This window comes from Mastigoproctus giganteus, chromosome 3 (assembly GCF_048544385.1).
Source record: "Mastigoproctus giganteus isolate SK-2022 chromosome 3, ASM4854438v1, whole genome shotgun sequence".
Classification (NCBI taxonomy): domain Eukaryota; kingdom Metazoa; phylum Arthropoda; class Arachnida; order Uropygi; family Thelyphonidae; genus Mastigoproctus; species Mastigoproctus giganteus.
In genome coordinates this window covers 233,364,686-233,380,433 of record NC_143577.1, presented here as the reverse complement: position 1 = coordinate 233,380,433, position 15,748 = coordinate 233,364,686, and the positions used below count along the sequence as shown (strand labels likewise).

The 15,748-nt window shown below is 34.5% G+C and overlaps 1 protein-coding gene across 1 annotated transcript in view; it reads left to right on the top strand.

Annotated features, from left to right (window-relative positions):
• The window catches only part of LOC150088848 (serine/threonine-protein kinase atr-like), a 117,319-nt gene that overhangs the window by 87,760 nt on the left and 13,811 nt on the right, over positions 1-15,748 (top strand). Inside the window, exons 16-19 of the mRNA XM_090370341.1 lie at positions 1,052-1,227; positions 5,080-5,153; positions 9,105-9,269; positions 12,331-12,431. Of these exons, the coding sequence (XP_090226467.1) occupies positions 1,052-1,227; positions 5,080-5,153; positions 9,105-9,269; positions 12,331-12,431 (516 nt within the window). The remainder of the gene's footprint in view (positions 1-1,051; positions 1,228-5,079; positions 5,154-9,104; positions 9,270-12,330; positions 12,432-15,748) is intronic.

Below are 15,748 nucleotides of genomic sequence, written 5' to 3'. Positions count from 1 at the left end.
AGATCCCCAAAAATGGCAGTTTATTAAGTCTCGAGGGATTCTCATTTTGGTAATGCATCAAATAATTAAATTTTTTATGTTAATGTTAACTTTATTAGTTAATTTAACATTAAAGTGAATGTAAATTTTATGTTAATTTAACAATTTAAATTTGCATAATATGGAAGACAATATTTTTACCATGTAAATTGTGTTAAAAATAATTACACTGGCCAACAAAAAAAAAAAAAAAAAAAAAATCTTACCTCTGGAGGAAAAAGTTGCAACTTCTAAAGGAAATTTGTCTGCTGATTCCAGATATACCAAAACTGTGCAGCTATCACATCTCCATTGAAAGATATACTGAAATTTTAGTAACTTAAAGAATGACCAATTTAAAATATCATACAATAATACATATGCTATTGTAAAAATGAGTCTTATTCATTTTAAAATACTTTAATCAAACACACATGTACTAAATACATTCTGTTTTCTTAGAAATGTTTACCACTCAGAGTTTTTCTTATAGTCCATTTTGCTTTCCCTCTTAAACTGTCATCACAATGGCAGTAATCTCCCATCATGATGGCAGTATCCCAGTGATCTTGGTACCACTTTCCCATCATGGATATGTCCTGACAAACCTCAGGGACTGAAGTTTTCAGATTGCTGAGGTATATCACCTGTATATTGGTTGGGTTCTCAAGATTTTATCTGGGTTTTCCATCAGACAAACTGGCCTATCAGTATAAACAGTTTACAGACAGCTGAGGGAGGTTGGATGCTGGGCTGGCACTTTACTAGTTCCCAGTCTGGGTATATTACAGAAAACTGTTTATTATATCACGAAAACTTAGGTATTCATCTGGACCTTCACGTTCCAGAACAGATGGGAATAGAAGGAAGGAAGAACATGAAGAGAATAAAGGAGGAAAATGTTAAGAAAATTGGTCTATTTTTAATTAAATTTTGAGTTTATGTTGATTATCCTGTATACACACACACTGTCATGATGATGACGATTATTTATATGGCTATGTATTTGGTACTTACTGTTTTTATGTTATAGCATTTCTAGTCCCTTCACTGGAGCTACATTGTCTGAAAACGATTCCCATTTACCACCAGATATTTTTGTTGGACTTATGGAATTATGCAGCAGTTTACTGTCCTCTCCACATTTAGCAAATAGCAGCTGTTTTCTGCAGATAGCAAGCCTTGTACTTATGTTGTTGCATTCCCAAGGTAGTGATTTTGCTAATTTTGATATTTCATATTTTTATTATTATTATTGTTATTAATATTACTCCTATTACTTATGCTGAATAAATTACCTGAGTAGTTGCAGTGTAATGTAATTTATTTTGGAAAAAGTTGCTTTTATTTGAGTTTCTTTCAGTACAACACTGATAGGTATTCAAATACAGAATATTTAATGTACTGTATATGTTAAGCTATATTGCCTTTAAAAAGACAATATAGCAAATTTTCAGATAAATACACTCCATTTTCAATTGTTCATAATTATTGACCTATACACTCAAGAAGAAATGAAGAAAAGCTCTTCTGAATAAATCAGATACAATATATATGTAGCATGCATATGGATGTTTCAGCTAAGCAGCTTAGATTGTTCTGGTTCGTAAATGTGTCTTGTAATAGCAATCCGAGTGGTGTGCATTATTCAAATTAGAGTTCATTTGAATTCACAGAGCTTAATAGTAAATCAGTTTTCAGTAGGATTTCTTTCACGGTGGTATTACTTAGAATATCGATTTTCACATTGAAGATTGTATGATTTGAGAAGATTAAGTCTTCATTGTGATGCTGCTAATGTTAATTTTTTTTGGCATAAACATACATAGTCATACACAAAAGAATAATGTCTGTTTTGGAGAAAAGGTTTTATAGGACAGTGTAGTGATGTTAACAATGGGGAGTAAAGTAGATTCCATTTAGTATCCCCATGTTTCAGCTGTCTCCATTTGAGTTGCTAGTTTCAAGAAGCTTGTAAAAATCAATTGGAAATAAAAGTAATGTTTTTAAAATATGCTGTCAGTATACCACATATTTTCCAGCCCAAATTATTAGTATTATACCTACAGCATCAATTTTTATAGATTGCAGAGCACGCACGCACGCAAAATATAAAACTGTAAAAATAATATGTTTAATAGTAAAAATAAAGAAAAAAAGAAAGAGATGGCCACAAATTATTAATGATATTTCATACTTTTTTTGACTTCGGTGTGGTCAGGTGGTGGCAGCCTAAATTTATTATTTATTTGGCTTATAACTTTGGCTGTATTAGGCGCCTCCGTAGCCAGGTGGGAAGGAGCAGCAGCAGTGCGTAGCACATGGTTCTTGATTAGATCGGGGTTCGAGCCCGTCACCACCAAATATGGAGGATGCGGAAAGGTCAGGGAATGACCACCGCATATCCCAGAGCAATATGGCCTTAGTTGCTAATGCTCCTAAAAACCAAACAAACAACAACAACAATTGGCTGTATTTGCTTCATATTTAATATTTTTCAAAATTTTTGGATACATATTCCTTTCATTTTCTTTCCATTTCTAATTCTGTCTTTGTTATTTATTTGATTCTTTGGTCATTTTTTGCTTTTTTTCCTTTCATATTCTCTCTCTCTCTCTCTCTCTATATATATATATATATATATATATATATATATAGAGAGAGAGTGGAAATAGAGAGTGGAAATAGCATTCTCATTCAAGGTATTGGTTTGCAGTATGGGTGGATACATTTCATGTGGAAGTAGATTATAAACTATATATATAGACAAAAAGGTAAAAATCAGTATATTTGTGTATATGGTAGGAGAGTTGAGCTATAAGGTGTAGTAACCATGGAAGAATAGGAGAACCTGTAAGTAAAAAATCTATTTACATGAAATAAATATAAAATGCAATTAATAATTGTAAGAACCAAAAGCTGTGGGTTGTAGGACTTTAACTACTTCTTCAAAGGGCTGGCAGTGAAAATCGTAGGAGTCACAACAATAGTTCAGATCTCTGTTTCTGTTATGATGTACACGTAAACGGTATACGTATACATTACAGCCGACCCGACAGAGACCAGAAGGAAGAATAAAATAATAAAATAATAAATAAACTATAAAATAAAAATAATAATGATAAATAAAAACCTGTGAAAAGAAAAGTATAAAATTTAAACTAAAAAATATCTAAGATATGGGGCAAAAACAGGAGAACTTACTGTGTGTATATATATAGTTCATATCCTACTACATGCATACATTGTCCAACAAAAACATTATGATGCCTACCTAATAGTGGGTATGTCCTCCTCTTGTTGCCAGTACTGCTACTGCGCAGTGAGGCATGAACTCTGTAAGGCCTCTGAACATTGCAGGAGGTATGCTGTACCATTTTGTCAGGATATTTTCCCATAGATCTGCCATTTGTGATAATGGAATATTTCCAAAGTTTTATTTTAAAATTTCGTTTAAAAAAAAAACCTATTTTAGATATGAATGTGATAGTTCATTTTCACAAAGTTTATGTTATTGTTATAGAATTCTGAAAAAATTTCTGAATAATATCTACTTCTAGACTCACTATTGCACTTGACAAAAAAGTATTCCAGAACAGCCACTTAGGTTTGCAGATTTAACCACTAACAGTATGTTATAAAAATAATAACCATTGACTATATGATATTGTTGACTAAAAAATAATTAGCAAGAGATATTCAATAATAGTTGTATTATAAGCATTTATAGTTTTGGAGCTATATGATATCCCCATGCTGCTATTTAAGATACAGACAGTTCCCGCTTTACCAGTTTTTGCTTTATGAGGTCCCGGGTTTACGAGTTTTTTTTTTTTTTTTTTTTTTTTTCAAGTATCAACAAAATTCAAAATATGAACATTAATTGCAAAAAAATGAATGTTAAACATTCATAAATCCCGCATATCAAACCACGCACATTTTTCTGTATCTCTATACAATGTAGTGCACCCCGCTTTACAATATTAATCCATTCCAGAGACACCATCGTATCATGAAAATATTGTAATGTGAACCCAATAACAGATTGTTTTTAGTTATTTGTTCCAAGATCTCGGAAGTTGAAATTTTTGCTATATAACTAAGCTATTTATCTCTCTAAAAGGTCATTTTATAATGTAAATTGTATTAGTTATCAATTCAAATCATTAAAATGCACTACACTCTCATCGTTATCATGCATTCTGTTATAAGAATCAATTTTGAATGCCTTTGTGATATTTTTCTAAAGCACATTTCTGGAGATCACGACCATAAAACAATAAAAACAATTTGCACTTTCTGGTTTATTGGGCTTTTCTGTTAGTGCAATCAATTATAAACGGGTGGTAAACTCAATCTTATTGCATTTGCGAAAATACTGATAGCTTAATTGTGTGGGGTTTTACGTTATTATGGTAATGAAATGTGTGCGAATTGTGTTAGTTGCAATCTGACTTGTACATATCTTGTTAGTTAGTTGCAATTTGTGCATGCTGTTAAAAAATGCTTATGCATACTATCATGAAATTTATAAAGAAAAGAGAAGATTATCTTGGAAACAAATGCCTCTTGAAACATTTCTGAAGCACTCCTTTGCAACAAACTAATAATGAGTGCTGACTCAACAATTAGTGATCAATGAGTGTGCATTTAGTCGATGATAAAGAATAAACATTCTTTAATTAACATTTGTAAGTCATAAATAATTTCTTTAAATTATAATTTGCTTGATTTTACAGGCTATGTTTTCATTTCTTTGGATAAATCAATCATTGTTTAAACATAAACTAATTAGCTAACTAATTTCATTGTGGAGAACGTAACCTGTTTTTAACATTGTCTATGGGAAATAAATTCCTGCTTTACGAGCGCGCGCTAGGAACGAATGAACTCGTAAAGTCGGGAATTACCTGTATATGCTTTTTCCCAGGTAGGATTAAAGGGTGGGCAGAGATGATGAGATGCAAATTGCTTGAATCCTATAAAAATATATATTTGTAATTTTCATATATATTAATATTAAATTTTGAATATATTTCCAATTGGTTTGATTTATTTCAGATGTTCTGTGTTGGAATTCAAGTGCCTATCAGAATGTGTGTATTCTTTTATCCATTCCTTGGTTATTTGAGATGGTAAGAATCTATTTTTTATATCACAAGCTATTTTATTGACATCACAGTTTAATTAGTATTGTGAAAAACTGTATGTTTGGGACCAAAAATAAATGCAGTTTATTTCCCAAACAAATATAAATAAAATTCTGATCACAATTTTTATTACTCTAAAATTATGAAAAATGCAGATTTTTATTTTGATTTTATTTTATTTATTTATTTTTTTGTTTTTTAATTCATAATGAAAGATTCTTTATATATACAGGCAATCCCCCATATAACACAGTACTTCTACAACACGATTTCACTCTAATACAGTTTGAGAATTATGGGAAATCTTGCATAACACGGTATTTTTGAGCTTTTGTGCTGGGAAAACCCTGCTATTATGTTAGATGTAATTTCAACATTTCCATTCCTTTTTGTGAATCCCTGCTGTTGACTCGCTAGTCATTATCGTCTTCATGGTATTTTTCTAAAGCACATTTCTGGAGATTTCTATCATAAAAAAATAAAAACAATTTGCAGTTTCCGGTTTATTGGTCTTTTCTGTTAGTGTAATCAATTTTAAACAGGTAGTAAACTCGATCTTCTTGCATTTGCTTTAGTACCACTAGCTGGAATTCTGTGGGTTTTTATGTTATTATGGTGAAATGTGTTTTCCCTTCCACGGAATATTCAATCATATAAAAAACATAAATAAATTTTCAGAAACTCATTACTCCACATCTCACTTGTTCGTATCGTGTTTGTTGCAACTTGTGTCTGCCATGGCCTTTGTTATTAATTGCTTATTGTTTTTACTGTTTTAAATTTTACAACAAAAAAAAAGTCAGCGAACAGAAATATCATTTAGTTAGTATGTACATATTACAGTACTTATTAATTAAGCTATGTACGCAAGTGTAAATTTATTTTTATTTTGCTAACTGGAAAATATTCTTCCAATTTTCACATATCATTTAACTTTGTTAACTGATAAGGTAATAAAGTTAAATTTCTGCTTTATATCTTTAAAGCGGGGGGGGGGGTCCACTGTATTTTGTTGGGAGATCCCTGGGTTATGTTCTTGGGTTATGTTATGCTGTTGAACTTGTGCTTGTTTGAGACCATAAAAAATAGTGACTTTGAAGTGTGCAGATCATGACTTTTAAAGAGAGCAGAAGGTACACGAAATCTAGATGCTGCAGAAGAGATTGTGCTTAGCAGAGGTGAAGAGGAAGAAAATTAAATGAACATACATTATCTGACATATAAGTATCACAGTTTGTGAGGTAAGATGTTTGTTCAGTTATTACTATTTAAGTTACTACTGTTATAAAAATAAAGTTAAAATATTAAGTTATTACTACTATAAAAATTAAGTTTCTGATAGTTAGCTTTTGTTAGTTTTTGGAACATAACCCCCCTTTTTGTACCAGTTCTTAGTGCTGTATAACCCAGTTTCGCATTACACGAGATTTTGTAGAACCACACTACCATGTTATACGAGGGTTACCTGTAATTGGATGTTTACGTTGTTTTCAGATAAATAATTTGCTTTAATAGTTAAGTATAATACATGTATATTTCATTAAATCTATCTGTATTCATATTAGTTAAATTCAGTTTAATATATTAAATATTATATATTTATTTATGTATTTTTATTTATTTAAATAGTAATAGTATTGAAGAAATAAAACTTTAAAGATATACAGTAGCAGGATTGAAGTATAGAGACCATGAAATTTAGTTAAATTTAGAAAACCAAAAGAACAGTTTATAATCAAATAATAAAGCTACTGAAGACCTAGCTTAAAATAAAATACACTACAAAATATCACAATTCATTAGAGAACTACATGCCAAAATGCTATGTGAATCCTAATAAGTAAAAACAGAAATGGCAAAGAAATTGAATTAAATTGATTCAGGTAGTTAATGTTAGTGTAAATATAATTTTAGACACTAATCGTGGTATAGATAACATGAATTAATTAGCCTCTGAAGCTTTTAGTTAAATTATTAAAACTAAGAAGTAAAGCTAATGATTATAAGTTAATAAACCTTGACAAAAAAAAAACACCGCTTAGATTGTTTGTTTGTTATTTGGTTTTTAGGAGCATTAGCAACTAAGGCCATATTGCTCCGATATATGCGGTGGTCATTCCCTGACCTTTCCGCATCCTCCATATTTGGTGGTGACAGGCTTGAACCCCGGTCTAATCAAGAAGCGTGTGCTACGCACTGCTGCTCCTTCCCACCTGGTTACGGAGGTGGCACACCGCTGAGAAGTGACCTGTATTTTTGTATAGTATGCAGTTGTATGCATTGATAGGGAGGAGTTGGTTGTTTATTATTTATTGAGTATGTTCTCCAAGAGGTTATAATGTGTGTGTATATATATATATGCCTGCATGTAAACACACATAGGATGCATCTCTGAGAAAGCATATACACTGAGTGATCACTGAATTATGACCACCCCTATGAAAACTGAATGTGACCTGTTGACCATGTGAGGTACGAAAGTGCGGAATTAGTCGACCTACATAGCATAGATAAGGTGTCAGTGGTTCAGTAGGTAGTAAAATTCTGAGCGTGATTGTTAAAAGGAAGGATTTATTGGACTTTGATAAAGGACAGATTGTGGGTGCTCAATGAGCTGGTGCCTCGATTTCCCAAATGGCTGAACTGGTGGGGTGTTCAAGAGCCACTGTAGTTAAAGTGTACCAGGACTGGCATCAAAATGGTCAAACGATGACCCCGACCGCAAAACTGCAAAGGTCAGCGAAAGGTTGATGTTAGAGGTGAGTGCTGGGTCCAACAACTTGTACAGGTGAACAGGCACAGCACTGTTGAAGAGCTGACTACCCAATATAACATGGGCCAACCCAGAACAATATCTGGCATGACCATGCGTTGCACATTCGCACGTATGGGCTATACCAGCAGACGACCCCTATGGCATCCTCTCCTAACCAAGGTTCATCAGCGTAAAAGACTCACCTGGTGCAGAGAGCTTGCAAGTTGGATGTTAGAAGACTGGAAGAAGGTATGCTGGTCGGATGAGTCGCGTTATTTACTCCACGCCATGGATGATCATGTATGGATTTGGCGTCAACAACATGAGGCTTTTGATCCATTATGCATGGTATCAAAAGTGCAGGCTGGTGGAGGCGGTTGTATGGTGTAGGGCATGTTTCACTGGCAGGAACTTGGACCCCTGGTGCATGTGGAACAGCGTATCAACGGTCTCTGCTATTGTCAACTGCTTGCTGTCTGTGTACATCCCGCTATGTTACACTTTTTCCTGAATGCCGATGGTGTCTTCCAAGATGACAATGCATGAGCCATTGGGCACCTGTTGTGCAGGAATGGTTTGAGGAACACAGTTCTGACTTCTAGCATATCGATTGGCTTCCGAACTCCCCTGATATCACTCCTATAGAGCACTTGTGGGACACTATGGAAAGTCATATCAGGCGTCTGGATACACCGATCACCTCCATACCTGCATTGCTGACCACATTATGCATAGCTTGGTTGGCCATACTTCCCAAACGCTTCCGACATCTTGTTGAATCAATGCCAAGTCAGATAGCTGCTGTACTGAGGGTAAAAGGAGGACCTACGAAGTATTAAGTAGGTGGTCATAATTCAGTGATCACTCTGTATAAGCATCAGTAATTTCAATATATTACTCCTTTCTCATCCCAACCCAACCCAACCCAATAAGAGTTATTTATCATAAGATTAGCATTAAATTTAAAACTGAAAAAAAAAATTTACTTTTTATATTAAGGTGAGTGGTACAAATAAATCTGTTAAAGCAACTTTTGTAATGCTTTTGTATGCAGTTCTCGATGACATATTGGCATATTTACATATTTAACAATAAAGTAACATAACTATTATTATACTTTTTGTCATTCTGTATAAGTTTTTGTTTATCTTGTTTGATTCTTTGATTTTTCCTTAATTTAGAGACATGATTTGTGTGATTTACATCTAGGAGATATTTCCTCTGAATTGTTAATGTCATCGACCAATTTTACTTCTGATGTGCAGGTTCATTGCCTTGAAGGTCTAGGTTTGCTTCCTAGTGATGTTGCTCCTGCATGGAGGATAAACATTTGTAAAAGAGCATTAGTAAGTGATATTCATTACAATAATAATGATACATATTTTGTATTTTCAGTGTGTAAATTTCTCTTAATTTTATTTTAAAAGAACTATTTGAGCTTTCTGAATTGTCGACAAAAAGAACTATATGTACAATATACTTCACAATAAGTTTTGAAAGTAGTGCTTATTTTCAGTATATGAATTGGCATACAATTTACGTGCAGATTTATTCTCCTCTTTATAAGGTGGGGTGGATAGAAGAAAATGATTGTACAGTAAGTGTGTGCTTAAATTTCCTTGATTCTCTATCTTCTTATTAGAGTATTACAAGGGAGGTCATCTTGTAGTTTAAATTTCACAACTTCCCCAGTTAGGCAAGTGAAATTTTGACTTCAGAATTCTTTTTTTAGGCATGCTGTAGTCCACAGTTTTAATTCTGTTAGTACCAAATCATTAGTATATGAAAGATCATCAAGGCTCAGTATGTCCTACATTATTGATTAATCTGCAAAATAATGAGAGGAATTACCTCGATTTGTAACTACCATTAGGGGTAAAGGGAAGGGTTTTTGCTTTCGTAAAGGCGACTACTGAGGTCTGAGACAGTATTTAAATTTTATATGGTGGGACCAACTGATGATGTTACCAACAGCAAATTCAAAATGGGAAGCATTCAAAGAATTAATCTTGGAAGCTACTAGGCTTTTCATACCAAGTAAGAAATATTGTTCATGGTTTAGGCCTAAATGGATGTCAGATGAATTTATGAGGTGTGGCAGAAAAGAAAAATGCATGGGATACATATAAATTAATGGGTGACATGGAAGCCTATGATAGATGTAAGCTGGTCCAAGTTGCAAAGAAAGTTAGGCAGACAAAGGCAGATTACGAGAAATCTCTGACAAAGGATGCAAAGAAAAGCAGCAAAGAGTTCTTTACTTATGTAAATTCTAGAAGGGAGGGGATGAATCAGATTGGGCCACTGGATATCGATGGTTCAACTGTTGATGATTCTGCTCAGGTATCTAACAAACTAAATGAATATTTTGCATCTACATTCACATATGAGGAGTTATTCAGGGAGGGGAATGCCAGAGGAATGCATGACTTAAAGTCTGGCAGTGAGCTAGATGATTTTGTAATAACTGAGAGCAAAGTGGAGGAGAAATTGTTGAAGATAAACATAAGAAAGGCACCTGGGTTGGATGGGATCTATCTAATTATATTAAAGGAGGCAGCAAAGGAAGTAAGGAAACCCTTAGCCATAATTATGAGAGCTTCCTTGGATTCAGGGGGGGGGTACCCATGGACTGGAGATGTGCAAATGTGACCCCAGTTAATAAAGGTGGATCAAAGGGCGATACAAGTAATTACATACCTGTTAGTTTACTTCTGTTCCAGGGAAATTAATGGAGGCACTGGTTAAAGAAGCACTGCAGGATCATTTAGACAAGACTTTAGTTATAGATCAGACAGCATGGTTTTGTTAAGGGGAAGTCCTGTCTGACCAATTTGATTGGATACTATGATGTGGTCATAGTATCCAATCAAATGTGGTCATAGTATCCACTGGATGCTGGGAATAACTTTGATCATATATTTGGATCTTAGGAAGGCTTTTAATACTGTTGCACATGGAAGACTGCTGCACAAATTGGAGCAGTATGGCATTGGAGGCAAATTGCTGCTATGGATAAAGGGATGGTTGAGTGGGAGAAGACAGAGTGGTAATCAGTGAACACTGCTCTTCATGGACTAATGTTATTAGTCCACGAAGAGCGTTGGTGCATTATTGTTTTCTGTATTTTTTAATGATATTAATAATGGTATATCAGGCTTAATATCCAAGTTTGCAGATGATATGCAGGTTGGCAGGATTGTTAATGACACTAATGACAGTACGTTGCTGCAACAGGATCAAGAAAAGTTGAGCAGATGGGCTGAGAGGTGGCAAGTGAAGTTTAATATCGACAAATGTAAAGTACTGCATATGGGAAGGAATAATCCCAGAATAATGTATCAACTGTGTGGTACCACACTGACAGTGGTAAAGAATGAAAAGGACCTGGAGGTAATTGTGCAGGCAGATATGAAGGTTTCTGAGCAGTGCAGATGGTCTGCAAGAGTAGCTCATGGTGTCTTGTCAATGATATACAGGAATTTTTCTAGCAGAGATAAGGAGTTGATTATCCCCTTGTATAAGGCAATGGTCAGCCACACCTTGAGCTGTATACAGATCTGGAGGCCTCATTTTAAGAAGGATGTAGAGCTGCTGGAACAAGTACAGAGAATGGCAACAAGATTAGTGAATGGAACAAAGGGTTGCTCTTATGAAGAAAGGCTTAAGTTTTGCAAATTACAGTGTCTGGAGACTAGGCACCTGCGAGGTGATCTGATTGAGGTGTACAAAGCTTTAAATGGTTGACCTTACTCAATGCTGATGGGATTCTTCCTCTTGCTCAGAATAATCTCCTGAGAGGGTGTAAATTCAAATCGAGGAAAGACAGTTGTAGGGCAGATGTGCGGAAGTATGCCTTTAGCCAGCGTGTGGTTGATTGCTGGAACAAATTTCCATCTGTCGTAGAAGTTGATAGCTTAAATAGATTCAAGGCAGAACTAGACAGATTTGGAGTGAGTGGATGGGTGAAATTAGATGTTTTTTTTTTTTTTTTGGCTGATGCTATATAAGTTTGCTTTCTTGAATCATGTGCCTTTACTAATGCTAATATGTGTGCAGGACATTTCTTTCCTAACACTCTTCTTGAATTAAATGAATTTAAAAATAACTGAATAAATTCTAACACACTGTGGCAAAACATTAGTGATCCACTGCTCCTGGAATCCGTGGCTCGAGAGCTCTAAACCCTACACTAAAATAAATCAGAACTCCATGCTTCATTTAATTCAAGGAGAGTGTTGGGAAAGAAACGTTGTGCATGCATATATCGAGGTAATTCCTCTCATTATTTTGTAAAGTTAAGTCGAGGTGTATTGCTTTTAAAATTCATTTGGAGCTAAAATTATTTAAATGCTTTGCGTGAAATATTTTCCCTTTATGTATTTTCCTTGATTTATTTCCCTATAGATTCAGGAAGATGTGAAGATCAAAAGTAAAGTGATTCGTTCTTTACCTTTTTATTTACATTCATTGGGAGTTAGCTATTCGGAGTTTGCAACTGAGATAATGTAAGTAAATGTAAATATATATTTTCTGAAAAATTTACATCGCATAAAATAATTTTTTTTAAATTGCATAACTAATATTTTATGCAAAAATAATTATTAGCAAATTAATTCAATATATATTAACTGATCTTGAGGCGAGTGCATTAGGTGTTCAGAAAATGCTTGAAACATTTGGCGAGCATAGAAACAAAGTGGTAAAATCTTTTACATTCAGCAGATAATTATAATTTATTTTGCTGCATACTCACTTTTTGTGGTATGGTTTAAAAAAAAAATTTAAAGTAAATTTATAAAAAGCCTAATTTTTTTACAAAAAAAATCTCAAAACTTCACACATTAACACCAACTTATGGAACACATGTGGGTATGAAGCAGAATGAGTGTGTCTTTAAGTGGCAGAGAGTATTATTGCATGATTGTACTACTTTCTAAATTTTTATATATATACGGGCAGTTCTTGCTTTACGAGTTTTCGCTTTACGCGTTTCCAGGTTTATGAATTTTTTTTTCCCAAGTAACAAGTATCAACAAAATCGAAAATAGAACATTAATTGCAAAAAATGAATGTTAAATATTCATAAAGACCTCATTCCAAACCACGTGCGTAGCTATACAATACAGTGTACCCTGCTTTACGATATTAATCAGTTCCAGAGACACCATCATATTGTTAAAATATCGTAATGTGAACCCAATAACACATTGTTTTTTGGTAATTTGTTTCAAGATCTCAGAAGTTGAAATTTTTTTGCTGCTATTTTTCTCTAAAATGTCATTTTTAAGGTCACGAGCATGACCTTAAGACCATATAAAACAATGTTGTGAGCGTGGTTTGTAAATTGTATTAGTTACCAATTCATATCATTAAAATGCACTACACTTTCATTGTTATCATATGTTCCGTTATAAGAATCAATTTTTAAACACCTTTGTGATATTTTTCTAAACCATAAAACTATAAAAACAATTTGCACTTTCCAGTTTATTGGGCTTTTCTGTTACTGCAAGCAATTATAAACAGGTAGTAAACTCGATCTTCTTGCATTAGCGAAAATATCGATAACTGGAATTGTGTGGTTTTTTACGTTATTATGGTGAAATGTGTTTCCTCCTTTACTGAAATCTTCAATTGTATAAAAAACATAAATAAATTTTCAGTATCTTCTCTTCATTCCTTTTTTTAAGCTTCGTAAACTTGTTACTCCATGCGAATCGTGTTAGTTGCAATTTGTGTGTGCCATTAAAAAATGCTTATGCATGCAGTCGTGAAATTTATAATTAAATGAGAAGATTATCTTGGAAAAAAATGCCTCAAAGCATTTCTGAAGAAGATGACTCCTTGTGCAACAAACCAATGCGTGCCGAGCCAATAATGAGTGATCAATGAGTGTGCATTTAGTCGATGATGATGATGAAGAATAAACATGCTTTAACATTTGTAAGTCATAAATAATTTCTTTATTATAATAATTTTTTTGATTTTACAGGCTACGTTTTCATTTCTTTGAATAAATCAATCAATTTAAACATAAACTTGTTGTCATTGTTATTTGGTTTTTTAGGAGCATTAGCAACTAAGGCTATATTGCTCCAGGGATATGCGGTGGTCATTCCCCGACCTTTCCGCATCCTCCGTATTTGGTGGTCACGGGTTCGAACCCCGGGCTAATCAAGAATAGGGTAGCTAAGAATAGAAACAGGTGCAGTTAGGGTAGCTAAGAATAGAAACAGGTGCAGGTATACTTGCGTGTACACCAATGCTAGGAGTTTAGTAAATAAATTTGATGAATTTGAGGTATTGCTCAAAACATCAAAGGCAGATATTGTTGGGATATCAGAGACGTGGTGTCACACAGATATAAGGGATGCAGAACTGCAATTTGGGGAGTACAACGTCTACAGAAAGGATAGACAGGATAGGAAGGGGGGAGGGGTTATGCTATTAGTTAAGAAACACATAAAAACCAAGGAAGTGAAGCCAGTCGACATCACTCGCTGGACAGTGCAGTGTTGAGTCAGTTTGGTGTGACATAAGCATTGGGAGATCAAAATTGAGAGTAGGAGTGTGCTATAGGCCTAATGACTCTGATGAGTATAATAAGGAACTGTACAGGGAAATAGAGTGGGCCAGTAAATCAGAGAGTCTTATAATGGGAGATTTTAATTTCCCAGATATTGACTGGAATTTGGGGGCTGGTTACTCACACACTAGCAGGGCTTTTGTGGATTTATTGGATGATTGTTTTCTACATCAGCATGTTCGGGAGGCAACTAGAGGGAGTAATACTCTTGATTTGATTATCAGCAGTGATTCTTCATGCATTAAGAATCTGCAGATAAATGAACCACTAGGTGGCAGTGATCACAGTGTGCTGAAGTGGGATTTACTCAAAGAGGTAACTACCATTAGGGGTAAAGGGAAGGGTTATTGCTTCCGTAAAGGCGACTACGATGGACTGAGACAGTATTTAAATTCTATACAGTGGGACCAACTGATGATGTTACCAACAGCAAATTCAAAATGGGAAGCATTCAAAGAACTTATCTTGGAAGCTACTAGGCTTTACATACCAACTAAGAAATATTGTTCAAGGTTTAGGCCAAAATGGATGTCAGATGAACTAATGAGGCATATGGCAGAGATGAAAAATGCATGGGATACTTACAAATTAACACATGACACAGAAGCCTATGATAGATACAAGTTGATATGCAACCAAGTTACAAAGGAGGTTAGGCAGGCGAAGGCAGATTACGAGAAATCCTTGGCAAGGGATGCAAAGAAAAACAGCAAAGAGTTCTTTACTTATGTAAACTCTAGAAGGAAGGGGATGAATCAGATTGGTCCACTTGATATTGATGGGTCAACTGTTGATGATCCTGCTCAGGTAGCTAACAAACTAAATGAATATTTTGCATCGACATTCACACATGAGGAGTTATTCAGCAAGGGGAATGCCAGAGGTGTATTCAACTCTAGCAGTAAGCTACAGAATCTTGAAATAACTGGGAGTAAAGCAGAGGAGAAACTGTTGAAGATAAACACAAGAAAGGCACCCGGGGTGGATGGGATCTATCCAGTTATATTAAAGGAGGCAGCAAAGGAAGTAAGCAAACCCTTAGCCATAGTTATGAGAGCTTCCTTGGACTCAGGGGAGGTACCCATGGACTGGAAATGTGCAAATGTGACCCCAATTCACAAAGGAGGATCAAAGGCTGAAACAAGTAATTATAGACCTGTGAGCTTAACTTCTGTTCCAGGAAAATTAATGGAGGCACTGGTTAAAGAAGCACTGCAGGATCATTTAGACAAGACT